Here is a 17,910-nt window from a genome sequence, read left to right as displayed (position 1 = left end):
TCTAAGCTTAAGAAATTAAATTTTTTGAACTATTTGAAGCTGACCAAAGATCCATATCTTCTGAAACTATCACATAAGCTAGCTGAACATATACAGTATATTGGAACCATTTCTACGAACTAGTGTTATGATATCAGCAATCACAAGCATTATTGGACTAGCATGTATGCTGTTTAGCTGAATATAAGGCCAAAGCAGCAGTTAAGGCAGCAAAGACTTAACAAGAAAGATGCAAACCTACTAGGACAACAAGGCATGCTTCTTATAAACAATATCATTGGATGCATGAAAGAAACATTAATACCATTTACAGAAACTCTCAAGTTCAACTTAAAGCAAAAGTGCATTTTAAAACATGTTGTGAACTATTCTTAAAGCAGCCACATCAAGAACTTCTAGGACTGCTAGTTTTAAATAGCTACAGTAATATGAGAAGCATGTCCAGATTCTAAATAAGCATTGCTGAGTGTCAATATAGACAGCTGGCCAGTTTTCAGTCTGTGATCCCATATAAGTGAAAATAGCGTTATTTTTATGGAAGCTTTTTTAAAAAAAGCAGTCATTTATCACAAGAAGCTTCCGAAAATGAAGGTTTCCACTGAGTTAACACTAATGAAAGCATTAGCTAGTAAAAAAAGCAGTCGCTCACAGACAGATCCATAACTCCTCCAATCTGCCATCCAGGACAGCAGAACCAGCCAAGCAAGAAAAACCTAATGGGGGTTCCTGCTTGTTCTTTATTTTTCATAGAGGCATACCACTAAAGTTTGGTACTTTCTCTCTAAATGCTTCCCTTTCCATAAATCCAATCATAAATCCTTCTCAGACTGGTAGTACTAAAATTTTAGTTAGCTTAATTCGTCCAAGACAGGGAAGAGGGGATGTTGTCTACATGAAACACCAAAGAACTACTGATTCTCAAGTCACTTTAGCCCATTCCCTTACAGTAAATTTGATGGATTACAAATCCCAGTGAAAGCAGTACGGAAGCTGTAACCTAAGAGACACTGAGTAAAAACAGCACTTAGTGTACAGCCACTTGCCAGGGAGGGGAGGGGAAACATACCTCTGGACATGGCAACACACATGGATGATTACAGCACTAAGTAAAGATAAAATGACTTGGGCCTAATATTGCAGAGTTCACGTTCCCCCATAGTGAGATGAATTTGAATGCTGAAGGCATATCTCAAGAGCACTGTGCCAGCTCTGCTACTTAAACTCTCATAAATTTACTCACACTAAGCACTTGCACAGCACACATTTTGCGATGCTCACCAAAGCAAGTACAAGGTACCCGCAGTTCTGTAGTTGTTGAGAATTGGACTCCAAGACCCTGATCCTAAACAACAGCTTCATTTTCACACTTTGCCCTCTGAATCTATCCTCTCTTATTTTAGCCTCCGCTAAGAGAGCAAAACAGTACAGGCCTGAGTAGGAGGAATATACATACCAGAGAGTACACTCATCTGCTCAACTTCTATGCCCCAGGAAAGAAAAAAGACATTATGCATGCCAAAGCAGTCATGTTCAATTTAGTATCAATAACAAATGACAATGCTACAACAACTCAATAAAGTTGGTAATAAAGAAAATTTAACCCATTTCAAAAGAATCTTTACAAGAAGTGCATACAGACAGATACGCATACATAAAGTTCTCAGAGAGGGAGGGAAAAAGGCATGCTGACCCATCAGTGAAGGGGAACAAGAGGGTAAAATAGCGCTGTCAGCTTCACATCCAATTAAGTTCTCCCACATCTTTCATCCCTAACCATAAGAATTAATTAAGGCTAAATCCTCAAGAGAAAGGTATCCCAAAGGTTCTGAAAAAAGGAGCTTCTGAAAGTTACTTTGCTGTATAGTAGTCTAAAAAGATTAAAAGATGTCTCTAAAAAGTCATCTTAGCACAAAAGGAAGTCAGAACATTGTATGGATACATAGAGCATCACTGGGGTGGGGGGGGGAGGAACGCTTTCATTCAGTGAGACATTCAAGTACTTGGAAGGCAGCTAACGGTGAATAAAAAGCATTAGAAAGGGAAGCAGGGCCAGAAGTAACACAGAACAAAGACTAAAGAATAACTTTGTGGGAATTAAAATATAAAATAATCACATATTGTAAGAGAGTAGACTTTTGGAGAAGAATTTTTAGTGCTGTGCCAAAGGAAGAAAAGCAGCCTGGATTGCCAATTAACAGATTTGTTCAGCTTAATACCACTGATTGTACTGTCAAGTGGTGTGCTTTTTTCATCTACCTCAGCACTTAATTCCTTTGCTTTTTTAATATAATTCAAAAAAATTTTTGTAAGGATTGTTCTAGAAGTTTACAGGTGTGGGGCTGTAAGACAATAACTTATTAAGAAAGATGGCACAGCTGGAATAAAGACATTTATTACAACCTTATTACTTTTCTTTCAAGGGCTTAGGCTCTAAACAGAGTTTGCACATCTACTTATGAGTAACCAATGTCCCAAGACTTGAATTTCTTTTTGGCATGAATTACCTTATAGACATTAACACTACTTTTCAACAGAGTAAACATTACTCAAAGTTCAGATTTCTGAACACATCTATCCTGACATTACCAAAGAGACAAGTGAGAGTGAAAAGCTTGTTCGTAGAAATAATTTTCCTTTATACATTCTTTTCACCAAAACCTCAATTGGAACTGATTATTGTATTCTGGTTCCACATCAGCTGCAATAGTGTCAAGACCTCTGCACCAAATATTTCAAAAAACTGTCACTCTACATCAAGGAAAATAACAAATAACTCCAGAAGCAGTCTCAATTAACCCTGCAGTAATGCCTGATCACATTAGCTCATTTATAAAGGTTGTTGTACCACAGAGATGTGCACCATTGATTCAAGGAACAGAAAGCAGTAGTGGTTATGAAAGCAGCCTTCATAAAAGGATAGAAACTATAAATCTGACTTGTGCAACAAGACTATTTGCTGACCAATTTTGCAAATCTTGCAGTTGCCTCCTAATTTCTCATGAGTTAGGTTTCTTGTCACAGCTTTATCTTTACCAGGGAAAGAATTTTGTCTCAGGAGAGCATCTTCATTTCCACAGCTAGCATGGAAATGCTAGTTTTTCTATGGGAAATTCTGCAATATGGAATCCTAGGAAATGATTCCTATATGCTTAATGTTCAAGCATCACCTCCTCTAAGCTCAAGAGTGGTGCATTCCTATGAATAAGAAGTGCAGCAAAGGGAGCAGAAGACCTGCAAGGATGAGCAAGGAGCTCCTGGCAAAACTCAGGCAGAAGATGATACACGGAATGTGGAAGGAGGGACAGGCCACTTGGGAGAATTACAGGAATGCTGTCAGAGTATGCAGGGATGCAACGAGGAAGGCTAAGTCCCATTTGGAATTAAATCTCACAAGGGATGTAAGACAACAACAAGAGCTTTTTCAAATACATCAATAGCAAAAGAAAGACTAAGGATAATGCGCGCCCGCTACTGAAAGGGGTGGGTGCCCTGGGGGACAAAGGATACAGAGAAGGCAGAGTTACTAAATGCCTTCTTTGCTTATCTTAACTTCTAAAGGACAGCCCTCAGGAATCCCAGACCCTGGAGACAAGAAAGTCTGGAAAACAGAAGACATTCCCTTGGCCAAGGAGGATTGAGTCAGAGATCATTCAGGCAAACCTGATGCCCACAGATCCACAGGCTTCAATGGGATGCACCCACAAGTGATGATGGAGCTGGCAGGTATTATTGCTAGGCCACTCCCCATCATCTTTGAAAGGTCATGGAGAACCAGAGAGGTGCCTGAGGGTTGGAAGAAAGCCAGTGTCACTGCAGTCTTCAGCAAGGGCAAGGAGGAGGACCCAAGCAGCTATAGGTCAGTCAGCCTCACCTCCATCCCTGCAAAGGTGATGGAACAGTTCGTTCTGGATGTCATCTCCAGGCATACGGAGGAAAAGAAGGTGATCGGGAGTAGCCAGCATGGATTCACCAAGGGGAAATCCTGCTTAACCAGTCTGATAGCCTTCTGTGATGGAATGGCTGGCTGGGCAGATGAGGGCAGAGCAGTGGACGTTGTGTACCCTGACTTCAGTGTCAAAAGCCTTGCTGTCTCCCAGAACATCCTCCTAGGTAAGCTCAGGAAGTGTGGGTTAGATGAGTGGACAGTGAGGTGGATTGAGAAGTGGCTGAAAGGCAGAGCTCAGAGGGTCGTCATCAGTGGTGTGGAGTCTAGTTGGAGGCTTGTGGCTAGTGGAGTCTCCAGGGCTCAGTACTGGGTCCCATCCTGTTCAACTTCTTCATCACTGACCTGGATGAGGGGATAGAGTATCTCCTCAGCAAGTTTGCTGAGGATACCGAGCTGGGAGGAGCGGCTGACACACTTGAGGACTGTGCTGCCATTCAGAGACCTGGATGGGCTGGAGAGTTGGGCAGAGAGGAACCTCATGAGGTTCAACAAGGGCAAGTGCAGAGTCCTGCACCTAGGGAGGAATAACCCTAGGTACCAGTACAAGCTGGGGACTGACCTTCAGGAGAGCAGCTCTGCAGAGAAGAACCTGGGAGTTTTCATGTACAAGTTAACTGTGAGCCAGCAATGTGCCCTTGTGGCCAGAAGGCCAATGGCATCTTAGGGTCCACTAGGCCAGGTCAGCAGGTCAAGGGAGGTGATCCTGCCACTCTGCTCAATCCTGGTGAGGCCACATCTGGAGAACTGCATCCATTTCTGGGCTCCCCAGTACAAGAGAGACATAGAGCTACTAGGGAGTCCAACATAAGGCTATGAAGACGATTAGAGGACTGGAGCATCTCCTCTATGAGGAAAGGCTGTGAGAGCTGGACCCATTTAGCCTGCAGAAGATCCCCTCTCAGTCTTCTCTTATCAATGTCTACAAATACCTTAAGGGAGGGTGTCAAGAGGATGAGGCCAGACTCTTTGCAGTGGTGCCATGTGACAAGACAAGAGGCAACAGGCACAGGCTGAACCACAGGAAGTTCCACCTGAATACGAGAAAGAACTTTCCTGTGAGTGACAGAGCACTGGAACAGGTTGCCCAGAGAGGCTGTGGAGTCTCCTTCTCTGGAGATATTCAAAACCTACCTGGATGCAATTCTGTGCAATGTGGTCTAGGTGACCCTGCTTGACCAGGAGAGTTGGACTAGATGATCTCCAGAGGTCTCTCCCAACTGTTCTGTGATATACACTTGACTATTTCAATAACTAATGGCAGTATTAATACTGCTGCTTGCAGGAATCATTTGTCTATGGCTCTTACTGGCCTCTGCCTTATTTGCAGCATCATACTAGCTCTACATTACAGTAGCAAAAGAGATCTTTCATGACAAATAAGAGAGAGGAAAGTTGCTACTTCAATTTACAGATTACATGAGATCTGAACTTAATCAGACACTTGAACCTCAAGCATGGTTTCATTTTATTTTATCTAAAATACCTCTGTGTCATACCAAGCAAAGTTATTCTTACTATGTCTGTTTGCCAAACTTTTAGAAGGAAAACATACAGCTTTATAGCAAGCAACAGTAAATGGTTCTATTCCACAAAGGGCCCAGGGAGAGGGCACTGGAGAATCCTCAGCTTATCAACTCTGAAGATTTCCATGTGAAGTGTCTCATTTTTACAGAAGTGACAAAAAAGAGCATCAAAAACAGACAAATTAAAAGAACCTATTGCCATTTTACATAGTATTTCTGGCAAAAAATACTACCAGACCAATTCCACTGATCGCAGGACATATATTGTTTCACTGTGAAAACAGAAGTGATTCGAACTGACGTTGAAATAGCAGAAGTCAGCTCATCTTCTTGGATGTATCAGTACCGCAGGGCTAAAAACACAGCAGCAGCAAGTAGAAAGTATAATTTTTCTCAATAAATAAAAAGGGGTGAAAAAGTGTAAGTTTTACAGACTGCAAAAGATGATAATTTTATTTTTTTCCAATGGAAAAAGGTATCACTCAAATTCTAAATTGAAATATTTGGGAGGAAAAAAAACAAACACGAAATTTGACCTACAGGACAGCAGTTCAAGAAGTTGCCCAGTAACAAAGGTCACGAACACACTGTAACACTCAAACTTGCAGATATTTGAGCCCAGTCCTCCTTTTTGTAAATTCCCACTGGCTTTCAAAGCACAATTTGATCATCACAGCTGTGACCATTATTCAATAACATTTTGATGTAAATTTCATACTGAACATTGAGTCCAAAGGTACAAAGCATGGAAGTAACACACTGATATGACAGATTAACTACAATATACATTTATTTTTCATTATCAGATATCAAATTAATATTTGAAATGAAGAGTTTATTCCTTACTATTTAGGATCAGAACAGTACAAAACAAGCACAATTTGTGTTCAGTTAGAACCTACCTCTCTAACTAGCTTTGTTCCTTTTGGGTGCTTCATATTGACAGCTATACTCTAGAGGAAAAGGAAAAAAAAAAAAAAAAAGAAAAACAATCATTTCTATGAAAGCCCTTCTAGTACTTGTCATCAGCTTCTAAAAGTAACCAATACTGAAATTTCAAACAGCTAGAAAAAGAATAAACAAACACAAACACTTGCCCTCCCTGCAAAAAGAATAACTTTCTGATGGTAAAACAAGCACCAAAACAAGTTTGAAGGAAGCAGTCTGAGACACCTGCAGCTGGGAACTGCACTATATGTTTGTAAAACATCTACTGCAACTACAGATGGGGACACCAGAACCTTCCTTTCAGTGGCAGTGAGCCATTAAACAGCTCAGGCATGTTGGGAAACTTCATCCTGACCCTGAGATTGCACAAGCTACTTCTTCAGCCACCTTAACTATAGTAAGATTCCTGCTCTCCTGATTCCAGCTGCCAGGTGAGGCAGGTCAGTGAGCTGACTCATCTGAAATACTGATTCAGCTGGAAAAAGATAATCCTCTCCTTCAGCAGGGTTAAATTGCAGTTGATTTGCCTCACACATCAGCTGAGCAGAAGAAAAAAAAAATCAGAAACATGGGCAACTGAGGCAGGCAGGTTCACTCTTGATTTTGCATTGGCCTCTGCTGACCACAGAACCATATCACAGGCTTGCAGCTGACCACAGAACCATATCACAGGCTTGCAGCTTTTTTTCCAAAATTCTTCAGGTTTTATTATTACTTTTTTTATTTATTCACTTTGATAACATAACTTCATGCCAATGTTACTACTGTAAAAATCTCAATAGAAAATGAAATAATTAGAAGCTTGCCCTGTTAAGCATTTTTGGTTTCTTGCTATTCATTTCCACTTAGTCACAAGTCATCTCAATTTGTCAGTGATTACACAGTATACACAGTTCAATACCTTGTTCTTGCATAGTTAAATTTTATATAAAGTAGTTTGTTTTCTGTAATTACAACTAAAGACATAATGTTTTCCTTTCATTGTCCAGTGTTCAATATAACACTTCCATTTACCTTTTTATTCCGATTAACACTGAGATAATAAACACTTTCTGTTCCAGCAAAAGGTGGGCCCCAGGCTCTAGCATCATCACCAGCTCCTGAAAGAAATAAATTCGTATTTGCAGTTGTCTAATATTAAATAGGCAAGAAACAAAATTAATACAAAGGAGTTTTTCTCCTAGGTCACATTTAAATTTCCTAAGCTTCAATGAGGGCAGGCAAAAATTACTTCTCTATGTATATTTGGGGATTTTATGCCAAGAAAAGCCTAAAACCTGATTATGCAAAGCAGATGTGGGTTTTTGCTAGTGCTGTGACTATTTTAAAACACTTTGGTTTGCTACTGCTGTGATTATTTTTATTTTCAAAATATAAATAGACAGCCAAATACCACCAATCTATTTACTGGTTTTATTTATTTTTAACCTAAAACAGTACTACACTGACATTCTTTCAGGCAGTCTGGAAAAATTTAACAGAAGCTCTTGTGCTGCACAGAGTCCTCACAGTCACAGTCCATCAGCTGTTCCTGAAACACTGTGGGCAGGAAGTAAAAATAATTGCTGATCAGCAACAACTTGTCAACTTGTGTGCTCCAGAACACAGGCAAAAGGTAGCACTTGGTACTGCTGGCAAGGGCCCCCACCTACTACTCCCTTCAGGACTCCTCTTGCCTTACAGAAATATAAGATAGCATTAAAGCTGCTGCAGACACTTGTTCTCATCACTGTACCATTTAAGTTCAATTCCCAATTTTAAACCTTTCTTAAGTGTCACAAAGCCTAGCAATCTATTTTAATTAGAATTAAAACTAAACCTTATTTCAGATATAATCACGATTCCAAGTTCTACGGGTCATGCAACTTATCTGTTTAGACTAACTACTTGTTAACTCCAAGTGAGTGAAAACTTTCCTTAGTGACGCACCATGGAGGCCTATTTGATACTAGCACTCAGAGGCAGGCAACCAAGCAAAACAACCTTTAGATGGACACAACACAATCACAAATTAATATATAATTAAGCTGTACACTACGTTTATACCCAAAGTCCACAGGCAATTTAAGCTCAGTTGTTGCAGAAGCTATGCAAACATGCAAATTACTGACACTCATCAGCATTTGTGCTTTTTAATCACCTCACAAAGAATTATCTTGGTTTACAGGGAAGCTTGGGGAAAAAAAGTATCTTTTCCACATGTTCTCACCTCAAATCACTCGAACAAAATACTCCAGTAATACTTTCCACATAAGATGCTAGTGAGGCTATCAGGCTTTATAGAATAAGCCTGTGAGTAAGCCTATCTTTATAGAAAATACTCCTGTGAAAACGAGTATAACCTCACAGAACAAGCTGATTATTATCTGCATTCTAGCAGTGTTTGAAGTCAAGAATTATCAGCTGTTATTCTCCTTCATTCACAAAACAATACTCTGAAAAAGCTAGAGTGCAAGTCTCTGAAACCATCCGTCCATACTTAACCACAGACATCGCCCGTTTCATGTAACCCAGATACCTGGAATAATACCTTTGTCAGTCTCATCTGATGGTACAAAACTCAGTCAGTTTCTGCCCTGTCACAACATACAAACATTTGAAGCAGTGGTGATCAACCAATTGATGAGCCGTTGGTTGATACAACAAAACATTTAAGAAATGCTCAATGAAGATATCTTTCCTATTTAAAATACAGTAAATGGGTTTTAGTATCTCAAACCTGTAATTTATCTTCACTGGCTCTTTTCAAAACTACTAATACTAGAAAAGGATTTTTTTTAAAAAATGGAAACTAATATATAACAATGTGCAGCTGCTATGCATGCTTCATACACAACACATAAAACTGAAGGCCAAATACATGGAGTATTTATAAAAGAAATGAATGCTATATAATATGTTATTCTTCTTCCTATGTAATTTTAAGAATCAAAGTCTGAAAAACTTCAGAAATGTAGTTATTCCAATAGAATTAAGCTTTTTAAAGAAAACTATTACCTAATATCAGTAGATCTTCAGAACTCTTTGTATTTGAAGCATACATGCACAGTGGAAAGAAAAATCAGTTGTGTTATGCTAAAATACAAAAAAAAAAGTGTATCCTTTTACTTCTAAAAGTCAGAGATAAATTCTATCCATGAAGCTATTCAGAGTCTAACAATACCAGCCTCAGAAGAAACTACAGAAATCTTTATTTCTGTGTCTTCAAACATGCAACTGAAGCTACTTGACCTCAGACACTTCCAGCACTAGAATGGGAAAAAAAAAAAAAAAAAAAATCCCATTTCCACCTACATAGGAATCTCAGATCCAGAATTTTAAAGATACATTTACTTCATACAGAAAACAACCTTGATTCACTTTGCACAAGTCCAGAGAAAGATTTGTCTGACAAAGTAACTTTTAATTGGCAACACAAAACTGTATTGGTATATTAAAATTTATCCTCAGGAAGTATGCCAAGACACCTTATACTCTATCAATCAAAATGCTTGCCATAACCCAACCAGGTCTGCAAAGTATTACCCCAAAGCTATATCACAATACAATTTATTTGTACTTTCGTGCTTAAATAATGAGTTTTTCTTATAATAAGGAGAATGAAAATAAGAAGTAGAGTTACTGTTTCCAAAATCAAAATGTCATTTTATCAGTATTCTAACCCTGGGCAGTAAGACGTACTCCTATTTAAGATTATCTAAGAGCTTTGGCTCCGGAAGAACTGAGCTGCAAAATCTGAATTTTCCAATGGAAAAACACTTGCTTTTTTCTGCAATAAACAAAAGTATGCCCTAGGGTGCAGATTACATGATTGTTTGAGTCTGTCAGAGTACAAAACAATCAAAATACATTTTTAAATTTTATTAAACATAGTTCTAAATCACAAGTCAGCTTTCAGCCTCCGTACTTGCAACTGACATTCTACAGCACAGCTAACTACCCAAACCAAAATATATTAAAAGGAAATGAATACAAGTAGCTTAAGAAATTTTTTAAAGGGCTCAGCTTCATCAAGCCTACTACTGAATTTAATCAACAACGTGAAGCAAATATTTGTAAAATAAAATACTTTAAATAATTATTTAAAGTCAACTCAGCCTTCTGATTCAGCTAACACAGTTATACAAGTACTAGTACAGTGCCACAAAAGGACAAGACTTTGCAGCCAAAGAGAGAAGGAAGAATGGGGCATCCGAATTACCCCTTTCAAGGGAAGCAGTAAGTTAAAGTAAACTGAAGAAAGTGATTTCATAATTAGTCTATTTCTGTTACTTCTATTAAAAAGCAGCTTTCTTTTAAAATTTACCTGTATCACCTCTCCCCATACCAAGGCACATACTCCCTTCTATGCAGAATTTTAGGCACCTTTATCTACCATACACTTAAATATTTAATTTGTATGTTATTTAGCGGATCAGGTTATAGAATGCTTCACAGCTATTTCCATTATGGTTTGTTTCCAACTATACCTATCTGTCACAAAAATGAGGTGATCATATAGTAACAGTACATGACATTACGCTCTGCTATCAAACTATGAAAAACAAGGACTGCTCCCAGGTATCTGAGCTTCCTCTTTTTTCCTCCTCTGGAAAGAGTATCAGAGAAGAGCAAAGACTCAAAATCCCAGTAACAGCACAAATGTTTAGAGACAAAAAACTGGCCTATGCTAAACAGAACAGGATATGCAATGGAAATCTCTGCTCAGGGAATCTCTGCTCAGGGACTAGTAGCTAACCTTCAATTCAACAAATTGACATGAGTATAACTGAATCCTGAATAAAGGTCCATTTTATTGCCTTTTTTGGTAAAATGTACTGGCTTGCAAACAAAAAGAGCTTTCAAACTTTCATATCTCACACACACACAAAAAAAAAAGCAAGTCCTTTTTTTTTCACCCTTTTCTAAATATGAATGCTGTATATTTCAGAGAAGCCTGATAAAGGCCCCCTCTGAAAAGCTGCAGATTCATCCCTCCTTATAAACTAGAATTGAGAAAGGGACTATCAATACATGGTTGTAATCACACCAATAAGTTACTATACTAAATGCCAACAGCAAAACTTAATTTTACACTTCTAATGTGAAGTCTAGTTGCATCAATACATACTTCTAAGCCATTATACAAAACATTTACTTGCACACACATAATCGTGCCAAATTAGTCTTGTGGTTATTCATGCTCATATCAAGAAAAGACAAAGCAAAATCTAAAATTTTTCATCTTCACAGATAATAGCTTTGTACAGGCACAGTTTCCTGTGCATTAATGTTAGTTGCATGTAGAAATCCACCATTTCTGGAAGAAAAGAGCCCTGAGTGACCAGTTAGAAGCCTGGTGTTTCAATAAGCAAGAGATGTCCAATTAATATGGCAAAGGCATAAGATGCATATAAGCCTGTTGAAAATGCAGATGGGTATTTTCTTTCTAAGGTTTAAAAAGAACAGCAATTCTCATACAGCACCTACAGTCTCTGCTGGAGAAGCAAAAGATAGAGCCGCAAAATCCAGCAAAAGTCTTTAATAACTGTGAGCAATAATGAAGGCAATTCTTCACTGCCTTGAAGAATATGAAAATGGTACTATGTCAAGTCTAAAGTGGCACTAAGTGTCAATAGTAACATCATTCTGGTAACATTTTAATAGGGACAAAATAATTGTGGATTTGAAATAATCCCAGTCAGCATGACGTAAGGGTATATGAACTCAGTTTGATTTTTATACTTCTTTTTAAAACATAAACTGCTATATTACATTATATAGTCACAGAGCATACAAAGTAGAAATTTTAATCATTAGCTCCCAATAATCCAACAGACACCAACAACATGAAAAAAGTTACCTTAATTAAAAAAATAAAGTCACACACATGTAAAACTATATAAAACCTGAAAGTATATAATAAACTCCTTGAGCCACAGACCTCATCTTAACTGGAGACTCATGAGCCAAACTCATAAGTCTTATAAAAGTAAATGCTGGAAAGATTCTGTACATTTGATCAAATTCTGCACGTTACACACTACATTTAAAACCCTCTTTTAGCACTCTCACCACATTATAAAGCCCCATACACTTTAACATTCACCTGGTCAATTTAAAACCTAAGAAAAGTCCAAATGTTATAAAGAAAGCCAACTTAATTTTGAATGATGGAACAAAGTACTTTAACAGGTCATGATTCAGTACTGTTATGTCCACTAATAATTCAAAAAAGACTTGATATTATAACTTCAAGCTTCTCATACCATTATCTTTGCCAAATATAGATATAAGCTACTTCTGATCAAAACATACATACTCAGAGCACCATGTTAAACTTACCAAACAAATCACACGCTTCAGCAAACATACTAATAATTAGTTCTCTACCACATGCTGCAAATACTATAATGATGTCAACATGATTCAGATATTGTGAAGCTATGGTTTGCATAATATACAAGGAGGTACAAAATTATCTCTAAACACAATGCCATATGCACACCATCACCAAACAAAACACTAGACCATAGTCTTTATAAGTATTTCCAAGGTGTTTGATCTTATAATCTCAGCCCACACAGGTGGCCCAAGACATTATCATAAATTCAAATATTATTAAGAATCCCTCAGAAAATCACGCAAGAAATTAACTCAAAACACACGAACAACTCTTTTGTTAATTAGTCTTTCATTCTTACTGTTTCTAAAAGAAAAAAAAAAGGTCAGTCTTACCTGGTCTTTCCACTTTGATAACTTCAGCCCCTAGATCTCCTAAATTCATTGTGGCAAAGGGCCCTGCAAGCACCCTACAACATTAAAAAAAATAACAACAACAACTTTATTGCTTTAGCACATTATTGCATCTAGACAGACTGTTCTAAACTACAAACACAAACCTTGTTAGGTCAAGAATTTTCACACCATCCAATGGCTTTATGTTAGTAGCACCTGGCAAGAAACAGAAAACAGTAACTCTTAAATCCCCTGCTAAAACATTTCTCATTGGAAGTCTTAAACACTGCTTTTATGGCTTGTTCTCACCATTCTCCCTCTTCTCTCTTCCCCTCTAAAGGATAATAAAGTTTTCTTCATAGGTTTGGTTTGAGCATTATGTAACATGAGTAACAGCTTTCAAGTTGGAAAACCTTACAGTCAACACTGCAGAACCTAGTCTAAAGATGTAACAATTTTACAATAAAACTAGTTTTAAAAAGATGTTAAAATGTGCCAGTACATGAACTCACATAGTTTTCAAAGATTTACCTGAGCATAGCAAACAACACCAAAGTGACCCATGAGCTAAAAATAATGGCTAGCATACCAATATGAGGCAGAATACCCTCAGCAGTAGTTTGATGTATACTGACCTAGACTTGCAGCACAATTTCTATGTTTCCAAAATGAGGTTTACAAAAGTGAAGGCAGAACCGAGGAAATTTGTTCCACTTTTCAACAGCAAAAACACATCCAAGACAACTTCCTTCCCTCACCTAGCTCTCAAAAGCAGCACTGGCAAGAAATCTCACAGATAGGGCAAACAATTCTGTAATCGAGACCACAGGTTTGTCAAAAATCTCTTGGGTGACCCTGAGTAAGTCAATTATCTGCTAAATCAGTTTCTTTAACTGCAATATGGGAATAAAAAAATTTCCCCTATGGGAATTCTAATTTCATTGCTATTTGTAAGGTGGTCTAATGTCACAAAAGAATTAGAAAGCACTCGTTGATAACACACTCCAACACTAACACCAAAATTAGACAGCACAAACCATGAGAAGCATCTCCTACTTGTCCAATATAAGAAAGCAATACAAAACATGGATAAAACAACTAATCCAAGCACAGACTCCCTTAGAGAACAGGAAGGAGAAAGGAACTATAGCCCCTCCAAGTGTCTGGGCAGTTCAGAGCATCTCTTATGATGCATCTCAGAATCATGCAGCACAGAAGGCCTGTTTCACCCATTCTGCACTACTCCTTCCATCAGATTAGAGCCATCCATTCACAATCACTTCTGTAACTCTTGCTACTACCTTTCATAATAAAACAACTACAGAGAATATGAAGAAGCACTGGGAATTCAAAGCATCTGTTAAGATATTTTCATTCACTGCACTGCTCTCAATGAAAAAACTTGAATCCCATTCTCCATTTATAAGACATTTTCCTCTGTTATTACAAATCACTCCAGAGGTATTTGAGTTTAATAGGTTTTATGCAGACTAAGTAGCATGTTGAAAACATTCTTCTCCAAGAATGCCCAGGTATTTTACACACTTCAGACCCTTTCTGAGAACTCAGACTGTCACATTTCAGGTAAGATTCCAGCTATTGGAAAATACTAGTGCTAGTAAACATAGATCCTCTCAAGTAACCTCAATTGTATCAAGCTGACTCTAATTAAGCAAATGCTAAGTATATGCTTATCCGTTAAGGAGTCAAGTGCACTATTTGCTTCACAATGAGATTACTCTTGTGTTTAAGGAAAATATGTAAACATCTTTACTGAAAAGCACAGCTCTCAAACCATTTGCTAGTTAGCAGAAAGATTTGTCCACCTTCCTCTGTATTTTCCATGCCCTCTAAAACTGCAGTCTCTTATTCAATGATTCATTAGAGGGCTTATTCTCTTCATGAGCCAATACTTAACATGACTCACATTTCTTACATACACTACCATCCCAACACTGATATTTCACGTCAAGCAGGTTCTCTACCTGTGGCTAACTGTGCTTCAGGAATCAGTAAGGACTTTTTCCTCAAAGAAATCTAGAAAGCATCAAGATTTCCCTGTAAATATGCATTTAAGCGTAACTAAGATTGATGAGTCCTTATCATATCGTTCATGTTATGGTAACATCCAAGAACTCCCTGGTCAGAGACTGGGGCTCTCATACTTGGTGCAGAACAGGAGAGAGTGCAAACATATTCCAGATATATAGACCATTTTCAAAATTTTTTAAAGAAATGCTAATAAATAATGCAGCTGTCCACAATGATGGAGAAATGCAAGAAAGAGCTCAAAAGCTTGCTTGTGGAAGTCTGAGAATATGCAGATGTCTGTTAGTCTCTTCAAGTTAGAATAAAGAACACAGATACTCAAGAAGAAAAATTTCTAAGACCTAAACTGGTTTTCCAGTAGTACACTAGCATGTAGCAAACCTTCTTTTAGAAGTCACACAATCCAAAGCCTTTTGACTATCAAACTACAACAGTTCTCATAACTAGCCATCAGAAATATGTCCTATCTTCATTTTTTTTCTGGCTAGCCTCAGAGTTGGCACACATCCAAAGTTAACCATTCATCTTCAAAGTTAATAGTTGGCTTCTCTGAATTATTTTTTTATTCACATTTTGGCTCAATATAGCCAAAATGCTCACAAATACAAACTCGTATTTTCTTTTGCATTTTTCCTCTTATTTTAGCAACTTAACAATTGAAACAAAATCCACTCTCCCAGCTGTAACTGTACTGTATTTACAAACTACTTATTCCTTTGATTCTTGTATTTGCTGTAAACTGCAGATCTATGTGCATCTTTTATAAAGATCTCCGCTGAAGAAAATAAACAGAGGCAGTTACTCTCTCAAAATGACTTAAACTTTTTACTTCAGCTCACTAGGTTGGCCTATCTATTAACAGTACGAATTAGTCAACTGAGAGACTGTTCCACAGTAGAATGGATTTAAGTTAATTTTAAATCCTTGTTCTCCAAAAAAAGTTTTCATTTATACTTTTAAACTACAAAAGCAAACAGTGGGAAAACGGTTGATTAGTTCTCCGCACTCAATACTTTCACACCAATGCAAATTAACTTCAAATAACTAATTCCAATCCAACTGCTTCCAACTCTGGAGGAAAAAATAAATCACTCAAGTCCTTCCTTTGACCACACAATCAATACTTTTTAATTCATATATGCAGGGGGTAATGATCAAGTCTAGCACTACTGCAGATAAATTCACCAACTATTCACTGTTCACTCACAGCAGGGATGCATTTGGCACATTAATCTCCAGAAATAAAAAATGCAAGCTTCCTCTGATTCTAACGCAACTGTTGCTATTTTTCTGTTATTTAAAAACTGGAAAATCTGAAAGCCAGACCTGCTGCTCAGTCAACCAATGGAAACTGATTTTGCTGTGGCTCGTTTTTATTTTCCCCCCTCTAGAAACAAAAGTACTGCTGGAAGTCACTAGCTCTGCAACTTTAGAAAAATCATGCCTAGAGCGAGACAGCAGGCACTTCTTCCATTAACAGGAACTTCCTGAATACCTGACACCCTCTCAGCCAGAGGCAACCCGGAGCTGCGGGGAGCTGGCGATGCAGCAGAACTGACGTGCAAAGTCCCGTTTCGGTCACCCTCGGCGAAGCCCCGGAGGCATGCAGAGAGCACAACAGCGGCGAGGAGAAGGCGGAGGAGGCGACGACGCCCGCCGCAGCCCCTGCGGCCGCGGCGGGGGGAGCCCGCGCCCTGCCCCACATGTCGGGGAGGGCGATGGGGCTGAGGGCGGCCAGGTGCTGCGGACGAGGCGCGGGCGCCCCGAACCACCTCCTCCTCAGCAGCTGCGCTCCCTCGGCAGCAGCCCGCCGCGGGCGCGGGGGGCGGTCGTCCCTGGGGTCCCTCGTCGCTGTGGCGGTTAACGGTTTAACGGTCCCTCCGCCGCACGCACACCGCGGCGAACGGCTCGCGCCGGTGACCCCCGCTCCTCGCTGCGCCCGCACGGGCCACCGCCACAGCGCGGAGGGAGGAAGCCACGGAGGTGCAAGGAAGGGGGAAAAGCGGGGAGCGCGGCGCGGCTACCTGCCGGGGGGCCGCCCTCGCTGCGCGCCCCGCCGCCGCCGCTCAGGGCTCGAGGGCGGCGCGGCGCGCCACCAGCAGCTGTGGGGCACAGGCTCCTCCACAGCCCGCTGCTGCGGTGGCAACTCCTTCTTCCCAGCCCCACGCTCAGCATCTCCGCTCGCCGCCACACTAGTAAAGGGGAGTGTGTGCGCGTGTGGGAGGCGGGGAACAGACAGGCACTGCACAGCCAGTGCGTCGTGAAAAGGTGCGCGCTGGAGCGCAGTGCGCAGACGCCTACCGCCGCGCCCCCGCTCTGCGGGAGCGTGAAATTGTTCCCGGGCGGCGGCGGGGCGCAGGCGCAGTGCGTGCCTCCCTCCGCTGCTCCCTGGCACCGCCCCGCCGGCCGCTGAGGGGGCCCCGGGGTAACTCCTGCCGGGTATAAAGCGGGAACGGGAAAGGTTTCGCTGTCTGAGGTGTAGTGGTGTAGGTCTGCTGCGGCGCAGGCCTGTAAGGCGTCTCCAGCGAGGTTGCCTGAGGGCACCGTGTGGGCGTGTTGGTTGTTGTGTTCTTCTTTTCAGCATCGAGCAGCCTAGCGTTAGGTAATCCTCTGATCAGACAGGCTTCCCACTGCTGGCCCTGCTAAGAGCTGGTGACTGGGTTGTGCCCAACAGAGAACTGCGCTGTTACTGCTGTATCATCCTGCATAAGTAGATAGGCTAGTGCT

General features: G+C 40.0%; 1 protein-coding gene across 1 annotated transcript in view; it reads right to left on the bottom strand.

Moving 5' to 3' along the window:
• The window catches only part of SUGCT (succinyl-CoA:glutarate-CoA transferase), a 332,933-nt gene extending 315,575 nt beyond the window's left edge, over positions 1-17,358 (bottom strand). The window contains exons 1-5 of the mRNA XM_062567916.1: positions 17,208-17,358; positions 13,299-13,350; positions 13,135-13,208; positions 7,432-7,517; positions 6,372-6,422 (exon numbers count right to left, since the gene is read on the bottom strand). Coding sequence (XP_062423900.1) covers positions 6,372-6,422; positions 7,432-7,517; positions 13,135-13,208; positions 13,299-13,350; positions 17,208-17,358 — 414 coding nt within the window. The remainder of the gene's footprint in view (positions 1-6,371; positions 6,423-7,431; positions 7,518-13,134; positions 13,209-13,298; positions 13,351-17,207) is intronic.
• Between the last annotated feature and the right edge of the window lie 552 nt (positions 17,359-17,910).

Source organism: Rhea pennata, chromosome 2 (genome assembly GCF_028389875.1).
Source record: "Rhea pennata isolate bPtePen1 chromosome 2, bPtePen1.pri, whole genome shotgun sequence".
NCBI lineage: Eukaryota > Metazoa > Chordata > Aves > Rheiformes > Rheidae > Rhea > Rhea pennata.
This window is presented reverse-complemented; position numbering and strand designations above follow the sequence as displayed.